The following is a 17,338-nucleotide window of genomic DNA, read 5'->3' as shown; positions in this document are numbered from 1 at the left end:
ACAATATATACATATATTGAATCATTATGTTGTACACCTGAAACTAATATAATGTTATGTGTCAATTACATCTCAATAAAAATTTTTTTTCAGTTATCAGTAACACAAGAGGACACTCAGCATATAAAAGATCTGAATAATATTACAACCAACTTAATCTAATTAATATTATTTAAAAACTTCACACAACTACAGCAGAAAAAAACATTCTTTTTAAGTGTGTACTTACCAATATAAACCACAAAACAAGGCTTGATAAACAAAATTATCCAAATCATACAGGGTATGTCCTTTGACCCTAATAGAAGTAAAGTAGAAACTAATATTCAGTATTTGGAAAATTCTCATATATTTGGATATTAAACAATACACTCTGAGTAAAAGTGAGTAAGCATTTTGAATTGATTAAAAAAGAGAGGGGCGCCTGGGTGGCTCAGTCATTAAGCATCTGCCTTCGGCTCAGGTCATGGTCCCAGGGTCCTGCTTGGCGGGAAGCCTGCTTCTCCCTCTCCCACTCCCCCTGCTTGTGTTCCTTCTCTCTGTGTGTGTCTCTCTCTGTCAAATAAATAAATAAAATCTTAAAAAAAAAGAGAGAGAGAACACATCATATCAGAAAGTGTGGAATAAAGCCAAATTAGCATTCTGTAATAAATTTATAGTATCTATATGCTAATAATTGTCAAAGAAGAACAAATTCAATCTAAAACAAGAGAGGCAGGAGATTGGGGCGCCGGGGGCTCAGTCGGTTAAGCCTTTGCCTTCGGCTCAGGTCATGATCCCAGGGTCCTGGGATCGAGCCTCACATCAGGCTCCCTGCTCAGTGCGGAGCCTGCTTCTCCCTCTCTCTCTAACCCCCACTTGTGTTCTCTCATGCTCTCTCTCTCATGCTCTATCTCAAATAAATAAAATCTTAAAAAAAGAAAGGCAGAAGATTAATAAAGATAATAGAAATTAATTAAACAGAAAATCAATAGGGGGGAAAGATGAAATCAAAAGTTGGTTCTTAGGGAACATGAATAAAATGCACAAACCCCTTACAGGTTGATTTGAGAGAGAGAGAGAGGAAGGAAGGAAGGAAGGAAGGAAGGAAGGAAGGAAGGAAGGAAGGAAGGAAGGAAGGAAGGAAGGAAGGAAGGAAGAATTGTACACTAAATTTTAATAAAATTTCACTGTAAGGTATATCTCAATAATTCTGACTTAAAACAAATGTTATCTCTGTTCCTGTCTTAGGGTTTTGCTGCTCCCTTTATCTTTTTTTTTTTAAAGATTTTATTTGTTTATTTGACAGAGAGAGACACAGCGAGAGAGGGAACACAAGCAGGGAGAGTGGGAGAGGGAGAAGCAGGCTTCCCGCCGAGCAGGGAGCCCGATGCGGGGCTCGATCCCAGGACCCCGGGGTCATGACCTGAGCCGAAGGCAGACGCTTAACGACTGAGCCACCCAGGCGCCCCACTGCTCCCTTTATCTAACTTCTAATAACTGTGTCTCCTTTTTATTAAGGAGGAGTGACATGATGGAATTCATTTATAAGAATCTGCTGTATTTCTCCACCAGAACATGGCCTTCCTGAGTAACCACAGCCTCTGCCCCCATAACTTCCCTGTACCTTTGAGGCCTGGCACAATGACAGGGGCAGATAAAAACCTGGAGGAGGTCCGGTCATGCAGAAAACCTACCTCATCCTGGGCAGCAGAAACAGAATCCTGTCTGGCCCTGCTCCGGATACATTCATAGAATCTTAATTTCTTCCTGGGTTCATTCAAAGTCAGCAGCAACCTCATAATCCTGGAGTCAAACCTAAGCCCTAAGAATTGGTCCAAATAGCCAGAGAAAAAACAAACCTTGCGTGAGCATTTAGATGTCACAAACCAGAGTTATTTTTTAAGATTTTATTTATTTATTTGAGTGAGAGAGAGCAGGAGAGCAGAAGGAGGGGCAGAGGAAGAAGCAGGCTCCCCGCGGAGCAGGGAGCCCAACACGGGGCTCCATCTCAGGACCCCGGGATTATGACCTGAGCGGAAGGCAGATGCTTAACCGACTGAGCCACCCAGGCGCCCCCATAAACCAGAGCTCTTAACGGGAGAAGGTTTTGCCCCTGGCACATACCTGGCAATGTCTTTAGTTCTGACCACTCGAAAGGTGCTACTCCCATCTAATAGCTAGGGCCAGGGATGATACTAAACACCCTACAGTGGACAGGAATGACCTTGAAGACAGAGAATTATCTGTCGCCAAATGTCCACAGTGCTGTGGTTAAAAAACTGCTCTAGGCTTTGACACAGTAGGAACCAGAAGAACCAGAAGTGGATAAATATCCTCCCTCAGGAGGATATTTGCGGCCTCCCTAGCAGAGCCCAGATCACCCGTGAACAGGTATGAGGCACCCCCCCCCACTCCCACATCTATTCTCCTCAATGTTGTGTCTTCAATTCACGGACATGCAACACATGAAAGTAAGTTTTGGACACTCGGCATAATTATTAACATTTTTTATTCTTACATACTGTTTCTCTCTTGTTTTTGCCTCTCCGTCTTTTCCTATGCCTGACAAATTCCTGGCCCAGTTAGAATCAGGTCTGATTCTCCAAACGAATCTGATGAATTCATTCCCAGTTCCATACTTAGCCTTTGTATATTGCCATGGAACTTTGTTCCCCTAAAAGTCTTAAATCTGTCAAAGAAATCATAAACGGATTTACAGCAATCGCATAAAGCATCTGCATGTCATGGACAATTATGACTTTTTGCAATGTAGACCGTTGCGGCCACGGTGGCACCCCTGTTCCCCACTGCCGCTCTGTTCCTGCGTCTCTCTTCTGCGGGCGACGCTGCGTGGGATGGGGACTGGGCAAACTACACTTCCCAGACTCCTTCGCTGACCTGCTTCCAGTTAGGTCACAACAAACCTTAGGGGCTGGAATTTGGAGTTTGCAGAAGAGGGGAAGCGGCTTCCTTCCTCACTTTTGCTCCTGTCACCACTGCCACAGCGAGCCGCGGCGTCCCCCTTCCTAGGGCACCGCTAGAACCAATGTCCTCATGCCCTCATAGAGACACCGGCGACTAGTTCCTGCCCCTCTTGCTTGGGTCTGAGGATTGACACAGGAAAAAAAATCTCTCCTCAGAGCTCCAGGGGTGCCAACACCAATCAGAGGCTGAGAACCAGGGGACCCCCTCTGTAGGCTCCTGGTCTCTTCCATTTCAATGTCCCCCTGCGGGGTGGCACCTGCTGCCTGCAATTATCTCTGGGTAACCTCAGCACTCCCTTGAGCCCTTCGTTATCTATGTAACAAAACGGGTTTTAAATTTGTTCAAACTACTAGTACATCCTGGTCAACTGAGTCCTGGCTGATTTAACCCCTACCGTCATGGCTGCTACTCGATAATCCTACAAATCTGGAAGCCAGGCAGGTCTAGTTACCTAACAGATAAAGCGACAAAGCCTAATGAAGACTATACTTCATCCCTCACAGCTGATAGATCAAGTAGGTGAAAGATACATTAAGACTATAGAGGATCTAAAACAATAATTTGTAAAGTAAAATCTAGAAGACATATGTTCAACTCGAAGCATTATAAATGGGAGATATGATTCAATTTCTCTTTTCTACAGAACATAAAGAAGAACTGACTCAAGGTCCTCAATCATTCTAAGTGCAAACAACAACGACAGGTAAATTTGCTGATCACGCAATGTAACTGGAATTTAATAGCAAAATGAAAACTAAAGTAAGAAAGCATAAAATAATTCAAAAATGTTAATAACCAGAAAGGAAACGATAATGAAGATCCTCCTTATACTGGTTTACCTAGCAGATAAGCTAACATTCCTACATAGTATATAGGATTATTATGAGAAATATGTAAAATACAAAATTTTATTCAACTAAATGGAATAAATCTGACAATGACTGTGTTCCCTAGTGTGTCCCCAGAAACATAATTTTCATGTTTCCCACTCCTCCGCTAACAAAAGATCATCACTAAAATCCACTTAGATATCTATTTAAATACCCACCAAGGATTTTAGTATAATATCAATCACTTAAAATGTCAATTTCCTCATTACTTAACATAACACACTGGTAGGTCCATATATATATATAACAGTACACAACAAAATCTTACAGGAATTATGTTTCCTTCTACACTGCAATCCATATGTTTTTTGGGGTATAAATAAAGAATAAAATAGTAAAGTAAAGGTACAGAATGAATGAAAATAACATTTAGCAAAATAAAAAAAGCAAGACAATATTTTTAAATAGGCAGTGGTATGGTTGATTGAGTGAGGTTTGGTGGCGGGAGGAGGGGACGAGACAGTGATCATCATTGGGTTGGGGCAGTGGGAGTTGAGTGAAAGTGAAATGGCCATTTTAGGAGTGAATCAGAAAATGCGTGAGATTCACCTCGGCTCAAATGCAAAGATATGGAGGACAGCCTTTTCTTTCTGGCACTCATAGCTCAGAATCAGATGGCCGTAAACTCTGATCTCTCTAAAGTTCTGGTTGAAGCAAAGAGAGGAAACGAAGCAAAAGCTCTAGGTGGATATTTGTTTGCTTTCTTTCACTGTGATTCTAATAGCTCCTGATGATGTGGGATGGAATTTGGAACTGAACATTGTAATTGTTTGTGCTCACTTCCTCATTATGGTTTTTACCAATAGCGAAGATTTTTTTTTTTTTCCAACAGGATCTACAATGTATCTCACAGCTTTATCAGGGAGTATTCACTGTTCTTCTTTCAACAATGAACATAAAGTTGAAAAAGAAATATCAAGTGTTTGTTTATCACAGGGAATACTCTTGAACCAATGATTTTTTCATGATATTTCTTTATTCTCTCTCTCTCTCTCTCTCTCCCATCTCTCTCTCTTTCTCACACACACATACAAACTCAGATGCATAATTGTATGCAGGGGATATAGGGTCATTTGTATGGTGATTCTACACCTCTTTAGTACATGGCTGGAAAAGAACTGAAACACAACTGTGACACCTGTGGCGTCCTCACATCTGAACTCATGTCCTAGGGAAACAGTTTAGCTAGAGGACAGATGTGTCCTTTTATTATTAGCTATCTATTGTTGCATTACATATTACCCCAAACTTAGCAACCTAAAATAATAAGCATTTACTATCTGGGGCACCTGGGTGGCTCAGTTGGTTAAGCATCTGCCTTCAGCTCAGGTCATGATCCCAGGGTCCTGGGATCAAGCCCCACATCGGGCTCCCTGCTCAGCGGGGAGCCTGCTTCTCCCTCTCCCACTCCCCCTGCTTGTGACCTCTCTCTCTTTTTCTCTCTCACTCAAACAAATAATCTTTAAAAAAAAAAATAAGCATTTACTACCTAAACAATTTGTGTGGTGAAGCTCAGGTGAGTGCCTCTGGCTGGAGGGCTCTGATGACGTTGCTGTCCAGCTTTTGGCCTGGATTAGAGGTTCATCTGAAGGCTGGACTGTGGGTGGAGGGGAGGAATCTGCATCTGAGCTCACCCATGTCATTGTTGATAGGCCTCAGGTCTTCATTAGCTAATTGCTAGTCATCAGTCCCTTTCCATAAGGCAGCTCAGAACACGGCAGCTGGCTTTACTCAGAGTAACTGAATAAGCCAGTGAAAGGGTTAGAGAGAGTGCCCAAGATGGAAAAAAATGGTCTTTTTATAACCCAATCTAGGAAGTAATATCCCATCCACCTGCCGTAGCCTATTCACAAGTCCAGCCTCCTCTAAGGAAAGGAGTTGCATGCAGGCACGAACACAAGGAATCAGGGATCACTGGGGACCATCACAGGCTGATAATCATCTGGGGACCATCACAGAAGCTGATATCATATCCAACAGAGGAGATTTTCATGCAGAGAGTGCGATTTAGGTTAAAACAAATCATAATGATTATTCTGCCAAGATAGCAAAGGACATCTATACTGGGGAAAATTACCCAAAGTCTTTAGCTATGACTGGATTTCAGTAGTGGGATTCCAAGCAATTTAATTTTTTCATACTTTTCGGTGTTTTCTAGATTGTCTATAATGCCAGGTTTTAATTATAAACCTTTAAAGAAATCATAAAAATCTATTTAAAAGGCCACAAAATCTAAAAATAAAAGGTTTAAATATGCTTTCAACATAACAATGTTGCTATAAAGATAAAATACCAAACTCTTCTGAAGCATGCTCTATATCATCTTTGTTATGAAGTCTTTCCTGACATTCTCATTATTCCTCCCCACTCCCACCCTTTGGTAGAAATAACCAGGAAAATAACCACTATCTCTTCTGGGTTGTGTCCTTTCCATAGCCTATCGCCTGCACCCACTTAACTTTCCATCTCCCACTATCGGATTGCAATCAATCTGGGGTAGCCCTGGTTTTTGCTGCGCTGCCTGACGCACAATAGATACATAACTTATGAGCAATGATTGTACACGCATGTGCATATGGAAAATAGTAGAGAACACAGCTGACAACAAGGATGTCTTGAGTCTGTGGGAAATGGACAGCATTACCATCTATGCTTTCTCATCCATGAGGTACCACCACCTTTGTGTACTTTGGCCCTGGAGATTTCCTGTGGGAGACTGAGTTATTCCTTTTTTGTTAGGCTCTACTAACCAAGAACAAACCACAGGCTCAAGGAGCATTATAAATAGCCATGGACCTGCCATGCTCAGAAACCCCAGGCTCCAAACATGTCGATGCCTCTTTTCTTCATTGGCCATTCAGCCATGAGACTCCATGTGCTTCTCTTCATGCTCCTCTTTTGGACCCTCTTATCTCCAGGTAAGGTGCTGGCTGACTGCCAGGGTCTGCCATCTGGAAGTCTATCTGGCAGATCAGACAAGACCCTGGATTTATAAGACCTGGTATCAACAGCTTCACTAGGATTATAATGGGGTAAAATAGGAAACAGGCCATTCCTTTGCCATTATACCCACTGCCTGATGTGGTCTCATTCTGCTTTATCCTTACTTTGTGCCTTGGGATGCCCTGGGAAGGCATGACAATTGGCTTGTAGACAGGCATATCTAAAAGGATTGGATTGAAGTGGCATCTACAATTGTATCTACTCACCAGGGCAGAGGAAGAGATGGATGGAACCTCATCAACAGTAGCTAATGCTAAAGGCATGTCTTGGGGAATCTGTCATAGAAATGTTTGGCTCCTGAAGGAATTTAGAGATCAGTATTGAGTAATGATACACAGCTCTCATTATGGGAGAGGTATGTCCACAGTTGTAAAAGTAGGTTGATCATACGCCTTTTTTTTTTTTTTTTTTTGTCCCAAATAGACACTTTGGGAAAGTAAGTAAATGGAGCGCTATTATAACCGTATCATGACAGCAGGCATAAGTTAGAACTGGTCCAGCCAAACTGGCCACAGGGTCACTCTGTATAAATGGCATAGACATGGAATAGGGTTTCAGAGAGAGGGTTACAGTCCCCAGGGAAAGGTTACTGAGAAGACCAAGTGCTGCTCCGTGTTCTAGGAAGAGATTCTTATGACAAATAACAATCACACAGAATAGGTACCAAAGCATAAATATAGTCTTGAATAATGGAGCAAGTAGGAGGAACACGTGCTTTGGAATACTCATGTGTGTGCTACGTAGGAAGAAAATGGCTGAGCTGGGAAATGGAGACAATAACACAAAAGGTGATGCTCTTCAATCATAAATCCTTAGTGCTAAGATGGTCATTTTTTGCTTCATTTGACAGTGGAACACCTCAAAATAATCATCCATATTTTTCACCTCTGGTTCTTCTCCTTGAATCCTTGATTTATGCTATCAAAGCCCACACTCAGACCTTAAAAATTTGTCTGAAGTGTTTCCCTCTTGTGTTTCCCTCTTGGCTCCAGCAGTAGCTGATTCCTGCTGCTATTCAGCCACACATACAAGTACCTGTGGGTCCCCTGCCTTTTATTTTTTTTTATTTATTCCACATTTGTTGAGATGTCACTGACATATAACATTGCATAAGCTTAAGGTGAACAATGTGATGATTTGATATATTATGAAACATTTGCCACACACCATCAGAAAAGTTAACACGTCCTTTACCTCACCTAATTACCATTTTGTTGTTGTTATGGTGAGAACTTTACGCCTCTGCTCTCCTAACAACTTTCAAGGACACAAGACAGAATTGCTAACTAGAGCCACCATGTTGTACATCACCTCTGCAGAACTTACTCATCTTGTAATTTAAAGTTTGTACACTTTGACCAACATTTCCCCACCCCTCAGCCCCTGGCAGCCACCATTCCATTTTCTGTTTTTATGAGTTTGATATTAGTAGACTCTACAGATAAGTGAGATTATACAATGTTTGTCCTTCTCTAACTAATTTCACACAGCATAATGCCATCAAAGTCCATCCCTATGGTCACGAACGGCAGGATTTCTTTTTCGTATGGCTGAATTCTATCCCATTGTTATGTACATCACAGTTTCCTCATCCATCATCTGTTGATGGACTCAGATTGTTTCCATGTCTTGGCTATTGTAACTAAAGCTGCAGTGCACATGAGAGTGCAGATATCTCTTCGAGAGAGTGAGTTCACCTCCTTCAGATACATACTCAAAAGTGGGATTGCTGGATCAGATGGTAGTTCCATTTTTAATTATTTGAGGGATCTCCATATTGTTTTCCACAGTGGCCGCACCAATTTACATTCCCACCAACAGCGCGCCAGAGTTCCCCTTTCTCTGCATCCTTGCAGGACTTACTATCTCTTGTCTTTGTGATGATAGCCATTCTAACGGGTGTGAGGCGCTGTCTCACTGTGATTTTGATTTGCATGTCTCTGATGATGAGTGATGCTGAGCACGTTTTCATGTACTTGCTGGCTATTTGGTAGTCTACTCTGGGAAGATGCCTAGTCAAGTCCTCTGTCCGTATTTTAATTGGATTTTTTGAGGCTTTTTTGCTTTGAGTTGTATGGCTTCCTTATATATTTTGGAAATTAACCCCTTATCAAATATATTTTCTCACATTCCGTAGGCTGCCTTTGCATCTTGCGGATTACTTCTTTAGCTGTGCAGGAGCTTTTCGGTTTGTTAAAGTCCCACTCATTTTTGCTTTTGTGGCTTGTGCTTTTGGTGTCATTCAAATAATCACTGCCAAGACCAATGTCAAGGCAATTTTTTCTTATTCTAGGACTTTTGTAGCTTTAGGTCTTACACTGAGGTCTTTAATCCATTTTGAGTTAATTATATATCATATATATATATATGTTATCATGTCATCTGCAAACATAGACAATTTTATTTCTTCATTTCCAATTTGGACACCTTTCATTTTTTTTTTTTTCTTGCCTGATTGCTCTAGCTAGGACTTCCAGTACTATGTTGAATAGGAGTAGTGACAGTGGAAACACTTGCTTTTTTTCTGATCTAGAGGGAAAGCCTTCAAACTCCTCCACTGAGAATGATGTTAGCTGTGGGTCTGTCATATTTGGCCTTTATTACGTTCAGGTATGTTCCTTTTACACCCACTTTATTGAGTGTTTTACATGAAAGGATATTGAATTTTGTCAAATGTTTTTGCTTCACTTATTGAGATAATCAGATGATTTTTATCTTTCATTCTATTAATGAGGTGTATCACATTTATTGATTTGCATATGTCGAACCATCCTTGCATCCCAGGGAAAAGCCATCCTTGATCATGGTATATGATCCTATTAACATACTATTGAATTCAGTTTGCAAGTATTTGGTTAAGAATTTTTGTATCTGTCTTCATCCAGAATATCAGGCTGTAGTTTTATTTTTCTTGTATTGTCCTCACCGGGCTTTGTTATCAGGACAATGCTGACCTTTTTCAAATGAGTTTGGGAGTGTTCCTTCTTCTTCGATAGTTCAAATGCAGGTCCATAAGCAGCTGTGGGGGTCTTGGCTGTTGGTGTGCACTTCCATGGCTGGAGGATTTCACCATCAGCAATGGAAGCCAAACACAGGCATCAGACCAGAGGTGTGCAAGTGCATAGCCCCAAAGTGCATGCATGGCATGGGAGTCAGTTGTGGGGGTCTCCACTGATGTCTTGCAATCAAGAAGCTGCAGAGGCCTAGGCTGGATGCTGGTGTAGGTCCCCAGCTCTGGCAGGGGGCAGGGCAGGGGAAGGAGTAGGAAGGGACTCAGGTGGCTGGCATCAGTGAAGGAGAACCCCTGTGGGGTGAAAACTGGGGGAAATCTGCAGGGTTGATGGGCGGCTGGGCTGGCCATGGGTTTCTTCTACAGCAAAAGTTGCTGGGGTCCTGGCAGGGCAGGTCACTGGGGACAGCAGTCACCAGCTGCCTGTGGCTGTTACAGTAGCCCCTGCTTTTCTCCTCCGTCCCTAGCCACCTCCACACATTGCTGCTTTGCCGGTCTGGAGAGGGGTGGGCACGAAATTGAAATGGGTCCTTCAGGTGGTGCCCCAAAGGCTGGGGAGGCTGGTTGCTCACCCCCCTCCCCTTCCCTGGTAGGGGTCTCTTTCTAGATGGGGGCTTCCCTGTTGGCGCTGAGCAGTGCTGACCTGGAGGATGGGGTGGCACGGGCAAGCTGAAGCTGTTCTATCCCTTTCTGTGCAGTTATTCTCAGGCTTTTTGTCTCAGTGTGTTGCTCTGATGTTTCTGAAGAGGACAGCAGCGCTCTTCCAGGGTGGTTTTTGCTCATGGATAGCTGTCTAATTGCTGATCTTCGTCGGGGGAAGGAGGCTGAGGTCTCCCACACCACCAACCCGGTGATGTCAGCCCCTCCCTTTCAGTAGGGCCCCATCACTTTGGATTTTAGTTAATTCAATTTCTTTGAGAAAGCAGCTCTGTGCTGGGCTTTTAAGTGAATTATCCAGCTTGCTCTCTTTGTCAGAAAAAGAACAATTTCTTTTGTAACTTTTACATCCTAAATAGAAGTTCACTTCTATTCTTTTTCAAACCTCATCTGTTGGAGAGCATTATTATTACTATCATCAATTTACGGGTATTTACTAGAATTCCACTTTGACTCTGAGGCCACCTTCTTTCTGCGTTAAATTCTTTCTTCATGGTGTATGTCCTCTAGGATTTCCTTGGCTATAGAATTCTTGGTGGTAAATCATTTCAGTCCTTCTCTCTCAATTTGTAAATGTTATCCTTATTCTGGAAAGAAAGCATTACTGAGTGTCCAATTCTACACCAGCGGTAATTTTCTCTCACAGGCCATTTTTTTTTTGGCTTTCACTTTGCTGCCATAGCTTAATATTTCTTGTTTTATTATTTTTATTTTTAAAGTTATTATTATTTTTAAGTTAGCATTTCAAGTTTTTGTCCTTTTTTTCCCCAATGTTTTTATGATCTAGCATTTGTTTTGTTCTATAACTTAATGTGAATTTCTTTTATATTGTCTGTTAGGAATGCTTTTTTATCTTGATTCTGTGGATTTGTATTTTTCCATCATTTCAGGAGAATCTCTTTAAGTACTGCCTCCTCCTGTTCCTCTCTTGTCCCAGAATAAATGTGAGACCTTGTGTCTTAGTGCTACGTTCTGGGTAAATAATTTAGATTGTATCACTTCATTCACTAAATTTTGTCTAATGATTGGTCATTAATATCTTTGTTATTTTTTTCAAAAAATTTTTTCATGTCTTGAAGTCTCTATTTTTCAAACCTGCCCACTTATTCTATCATCTATATTCTTTCCTTCTTGTTTGTACAGCTACGTGATAATAGGTTTAATTTCTTTAAATAATTTGATACATAGATGTTTAATTATTTGTCACATTGGCAATGCCAATACCTTTAGTCCTCGAGGGTCCAAATATGTTGTTTATTTCATTAACTTTTGCTCATGGTGCCTTATCTTCCTGATGATTTGTCACAGTGAAGTCATGGCTTATCCTTAGTCCACCAGTTTCTTATGGGTCTAAACTGGGAATGTGTCTCTGTGACCATCCAAAGCTACCACTGTGAAACCTCCTCCATGTTTATTTCAGTCCCCTACCCCAGCCAGCCAACCAATCCAGAGGGCCCGCTGCTTACTCTTCAGTTCACAGACTTGTCCTTGAAGAGCGAGTATTCTAGAGAACTGCCCTACTACCTTCAAGAACAGCAATATTTCAGAGATATTCTCTATGATCCATTTACTCTACAAAGGCAGTCACTTGAGAGTATCTAACTTGCAACTGTGGCCAAAAGCCTAAATCTTTCTTTCAATCTGATCATATTTGTTTTGTATCTTCCAGGAATTTCTGTTTCTGATGTACTGATGGGACCCTGTGGTTTGGGGCACTCCTACAGACTCTTTCAAAATGCTACCTACATAATTCAAATGGCATTTGAGGAGGAATAGAAGAGGAAAAGCAGTAGGCTCAAGTCATCACTGCCATTTCTTCTTATGGCTCGTAGCATTGTCCAAAAATGTCAGGACTATATTAATGTAGCGTCAACAATGGACATTCTTCTTTCCCTTCTCATTTTGATGGGATTAAGGCTAGTATTTCACTATGAAATGCTATATGGATTTTTGTGTTCAGATGAGTTTTAACTTGGTTAAGGTAATATTCTTCTCTTCCTATTTTTAAAACAACATTTATCAGAAATCATTGATCACATTGATTTTCTTTTCAATTCTCTCCTTCTGAATACATATTTAACCTCCTTGATCAACTGGATATATTGCATATGTCATTCTCCTAACAGCAAAGAGGAACATTGTCACCAAATTTTAATCTAAAAATATTGTCTTACCATTCTTAGCTAGGAATGGCTTCAGAGGCAAGTATAAATAAAAGTAACGTGATGACTGAAAAATTCTTATTTGATAGGATCTGTCCATTACTGAGTGGACCATCAGTTACGTCAGGGGTGGGAAATCCTTCACACTACGCCAACTCTCGATACAGAGGTGAGACCGATTAAAGCTTAACTGTCCTCCTTCCACCCCTTTCTCAGGTGGCTTATCTCCTGGGCAGTCATTATTTTAAGGACTGCAGTGCCACGTCATCAGCTCTGCCTTTAGAGAGTTTTCTATTAAATTAACTTGGCTATAGTGTAAGTCACCTAGAGGAAATAATGGTCTGGATATGATAACAAATTTTCAGTTTTTTAGATACAATTGAAAGGATTGTTCAGAACATCCACAAATTTATTTTTTTCTTCTGATACACCCAGTGACTAAGGTACATTGAGTTAGGTAAACCCTACCTAGATTCAGAGAGGAAAAAAAAAACAAAAACGTCTGCTTGTTTCTGAGCTGGCTGAAACATGACGCAATGGATTTCTGTGTCTGTAGAATAGACTAGTATCCACACGATCTGTCTTCCTGAAACTTCACCCAACCCCTCAGCCACACGGACAGGAGGACAAAAGGAGGTGGGAAAGGTAAAAACATGAACATTTTATTTTATTTATCTGAGGGAGAGAGTGAGCCAGAACGAGTGGGGAGCATGGCAGAGGGAGAGGGAGAAGCGGACTCCCCCCGCTGAGCGGGGAGCCCAATACGGGACTCGATCCCGGGACCCCAGGATCACGACCTGAGCCGAAGGCAGTCGCTTAACTGACTGAGCCACGCAGGTGCCACAAAACTGAACGCTGTGAAAGAAGAATGAGCATGTGGATTGTTAAGGGAGCTGAAGTGAGAGGACTGCAGCAGCATTACGGATACCTGCAAGCTCGCTGTAGCCTGCGAGTAGCGCGGGATCTCCATGCTGTCTTACCTCGTGCCGTGTCTCATCAAACGTTTTTTTCCGTAATGCTCAACCTCCACAGGTCTTTCTGTTCTTCCAATAAACTAAGCAAGGGACTGTGTTCTTGCTATTCCCCATGCCTAGGGGACCCTCACAGGAATATTTGCTTGTCTTTTTCATGCCCATCGTTCAGACCTCAGTTCAAATGCTCCATCCTCAGAAGGCCTCTCTCTGTCCCTTCTATTAACTGCATCCTCCAGACTATATCTGGTCGATGACTTATTATTTTGTTCTAAACACCACTTCCTGAAATTATCTTAGCCACCTATTTTTGTATGGTCGGATTTGATTCCCTGAAGATACATCCTGTGAGAATAAAAATCATGTCTTCCATTTTCACTGTTCTATTGTCAGTGCAAAGAAAAATGTCTGCTGAATAGAAGATACTCTGGGGCGCCTGGGTGGCTCAGTTGGTTAAGTGACTGCCTTCGGCTCGGGTCATGATCCTGGAGTCCTGGGATCGAGTCCCACATCGGGCTCCCTGCTCAGCGGGGAGTCTGCTTCTCCCTCTGACCCTCCCTCCTCTCATGCTCTCTCTCTCTCTCTCTCATTCTCTCTCTCAAATAAATAAATAAAATATTTTAAAAAAATTTAAAAAAAAATAAAAAAAATAAATAAAAAAAAAGATACTCTGCAAATATTTGCTGAAGATCCACATAAAGGAGTAAAACAATGAAGAAATTGGTATATTTAGAACAAGATGTGAAAGGAAAATGAAATGGGGTCAATTATGAGGTTTTAAAATGGAGCTGGGAGGCCATTTAGGAGGTGGGCCTTATGCACGTCCTCACTCGTGGAACCATGAACTTTTGAACCGGGCCAAACTGCAACTATTCCAAGGACTCAGCTCAAACACCTGCAACTTGCTACAGTAAGAGATTTTGCTTAGTGAGATCCTTAGCAACCAACTAGATTCAGCCAAAATTAGCTTCCTGCCGCCAACAACAATCAAAAATTCTTTGTGAACAATGTATACAATGCATTCCCTTTTCGCTTTAAAAACCTCTGACTTTTGCTCCCTAGTGGGACACTATCTGGGCTGTTACCCAAATCCCTATACCCCGGATTGTGATTCTTTGATCCCACATAAGCGCTCTTGCTTAATGATGGCCTCCTCACAATTTTATGTGGACACGTATATTGTTCATCCCCTTGTTGTTCCCCTGTGACATTTACCAAAGTTCTTTTCGGAGCATAAATTGGTAATGTCAGGAACTTACAAGAAAAGGAGGGATGGGCTTGTTAACACATGGGCTGTTGGGTAAAAAAAGGACAGTGAACGTGATGGAACAATTGAATAGATCTTTTGTCCAGCTTCTTTTCTCCACACAGAAATGCTCATACCAGAACCCTTCTATTCTCACACTTAACAGTGTTTCAGGTCTTCCGTTCCACTCATGAACTAATTATTTCACTGCCTCTCTTCTTCTGCAGTAAGAAGTGGTTTGGCTTCTGGTGAAAACCATTGTTTAAATCTGTCTGGCGTTTGCAGAAGAGACATCTGTAAATTAACAGAGGACCAGATTGGTGCCTGCAAAAGAAGATGGAGATGCTGTAGACCGTGGTGGATTCTTATACCAGTTCCAACACCACTCATCTATTCAGATTATCAAGCACCCCTTAAGCATAAATTAAAATGAAACTAGGAAAAGCACCAAAAGGAAAGTTCTTTGCATCTGAAATCACTGGAATATACATACTGAACACTTCCAGCTTTATTACCAATTCCTATTACCCCTTGTCAATAAAAATAAATAAATATGGATTTCAAATCTCCAGATACTACTTCTCTGTGACTCATCTTTAGATTCAATCAATCTCTTTAAAAGTGAAAAAGCCCATTCATGTAACAAAAATATTTTCTGAATTTGTCAGAAAAAGACCAAAAGAATAATAAAAATTTTGCAAATGAAGGTACAGTTATACAAAACATAGCTAAATAGACACATGGTACAAAGGAAATGCAAAATAGAGGGGAGACACAGAAAACCTCAGGGGTGGGAAGAGCTGTAGGTTGGGAAAAGGGAGAAAATGGGAATAGGGCAGGAGGAAATCATTTGGGATAATACATAATGAATTTCACTGTATGGCAGATAACTGGAAGGAGATGAAAACAAGAAAGGACAGAGAATGAGAGCTTGCAGGTCAACAGCAATGTATATTACATAATCTAAAAGGTAAAACCTCAACCAACAGAGAGATTTTTACATTTCCCTCCTACAAAGAAACACTGGGATCATTTGGAGAGTCTTAATCTTTTATTCCGCGAGACAAATAACTCCCCTTCATAGGACCTAAACATTTTACTGTGAAAATACAGTGGCGTCTTTCAAGAGCAAGCCATCAATATCCCTCTCTAAATAGACGTTCTGCTGCTATATAACTCCTGACTGTAAGTCCCTCCTCTCTCCAGGGTCATGAGGTCTCAGTTTCCTGTCCCGACTGTTGGGGACACGTCGACTCAACAACATACCTCCAAGGAGACTCTCAGAAAGAGTCTTAGTGTTCACTCACGTAGAGAATTTTGATGATTAAAGAGATGTGGTTTGGTAGTGAGAACTCCTTTCTTCTATAATTCGGTATTTATGAAGTCTTTTTGGCTTTGTTTTTAATTCTCAGAGTGTGGACGTTGTCCACAATAATTTGGTAGAGTCGTAACTTACTTTGGGGCAAAACTGAGCTTAAAACATTGGAGATGTACTGCAGGTCATGAACTGAGTGCGCTAACAGTGAACGATCGTGAGGGTTTGCTTGCCTCCTTTCCTCCTCTCTCCACTATCCGGGGATAAACTGGGTAAGTACCACACCTGAGTTGCATGTGTTTTACAAAGACTGTGCCTTTTTGGGGTCGATACGATAAACTGAGCCTTTCAGCCAATCAGTGTAGCCCTGTATTACTTATCCATACGCTGACTTCACAAAATTGGGGGCCCAATATTTGTTCCTCCACTAGACTAACTTCCTGTGAGTGTTCCTGAGCCTAAGAGTTCAGAAGAGACCTTTAATCTGGCTCAGTTCATTTAAAACAGCATGGCATCCATTATCTATAACTTGGAATTGGGGTGCCAAAGATGACCCAAACAGCTTGCTTTCCTGACTTATCCTAGAACCATTACGTCTCATATAACTCGGGAAAAAACCTGAGAGACTATATCCTAATGAGCTGGAATCATAGGAGGACTACAGGAGGAAGACAGAACCCTTACAGATATGTGGGGAAGATTTCACAACCTTGAAAGAACAAAAGGCTTTGGCCGCATCACAACTGCCATCAAAGAGAGATGAGCAGAACCTCTGTGGTCCCCGAGGGAGAGGAACTGGTGGCAGGTTCCAGAAAGCTGCTCTGCCCACTTTTTTATCTTGTTCTCTGACTACAGAATAATCTCCTTACTCATGAGTATCTCCGTACAAATATCTTTTCATCAGTTGTGTACAGCAATAACATCTGTCTCTTGGCATGTTTTAAGCCATTTTAATCAAAGCGTTCTTCTCACATTTAACTGACACCAGATCTTAACATCCTGTCTAAATCTTTCTGATTGTTGGACATGCCACACACTTCGTTTAGTAAGCCAATATGTTGACTAAGTTCCATGAGACAGTGTGTGTGTGTGTGTGTGTGTGTGTGTGTGTGTGTGT

At 41.5% G+C, this 17,338-nt stretch overlaps 1 protein-coding gene across 1 annotated transcript; it reads left to right on the top strand.

Annotated features, from left to right (window-relative positions):
- The first annotated feature begins 6,720 nt into the window (after positions 1–6,720).
- Positions 6,721–15,339, top strand: DEFB109B (defensin beta 109B). Its single transcript, XM_027598595.1, has 2 exons — positions 6,721–6,775; positions 15,134–15,339. The coding sequence occupies exons 1-2, from the start codon at positions 6,721–6,723 to the stop codon at positions 15,337–15,339; spliced, it is 261 nt and encodes an 86-aa protein (XP_027454396.1).
- The last annotated feature ends 1,999 nt before the right edge of the window (positions 15,340–17,338 follow it).

This window comes from Zalophus californianus, chromosome 2 (genome assembly GCF_009762305.2).
Source record: "Zalophus californianus isolate mZalCal1 chromosome 2, mZalCal1.pri.v2, whole genome shotgun sequence".
NCBI lineage: Eukaryota > Metazoa > Chordata > Mammalia > Carnivora > Otariidae > Zalophus > Zalophus californianus.
The sequence above is the reverse complement of the archived record's forward strand: the minus strand, read 5'-3'. Positions and strand labels throughout refer to the sequence as shown.

Excerpts from the sequence above, each read along its gene's own strand:
- DEFB109B (XM_027598595.1), top strand. The coding sequence starts at position 6,721 with ATGAGACTCCATGTGCTTCTCTTCATGCTCCTCTTTTGGACCCTCTTA. Across the intron at positions 6,776-15,133 it reads TTGGACCCTCTTATCTCCAG|TAAGAAGTGGTTTGGCTTCT; the intron begins GTAAGGTGCTGG and ends CTTCTTCTGCAG.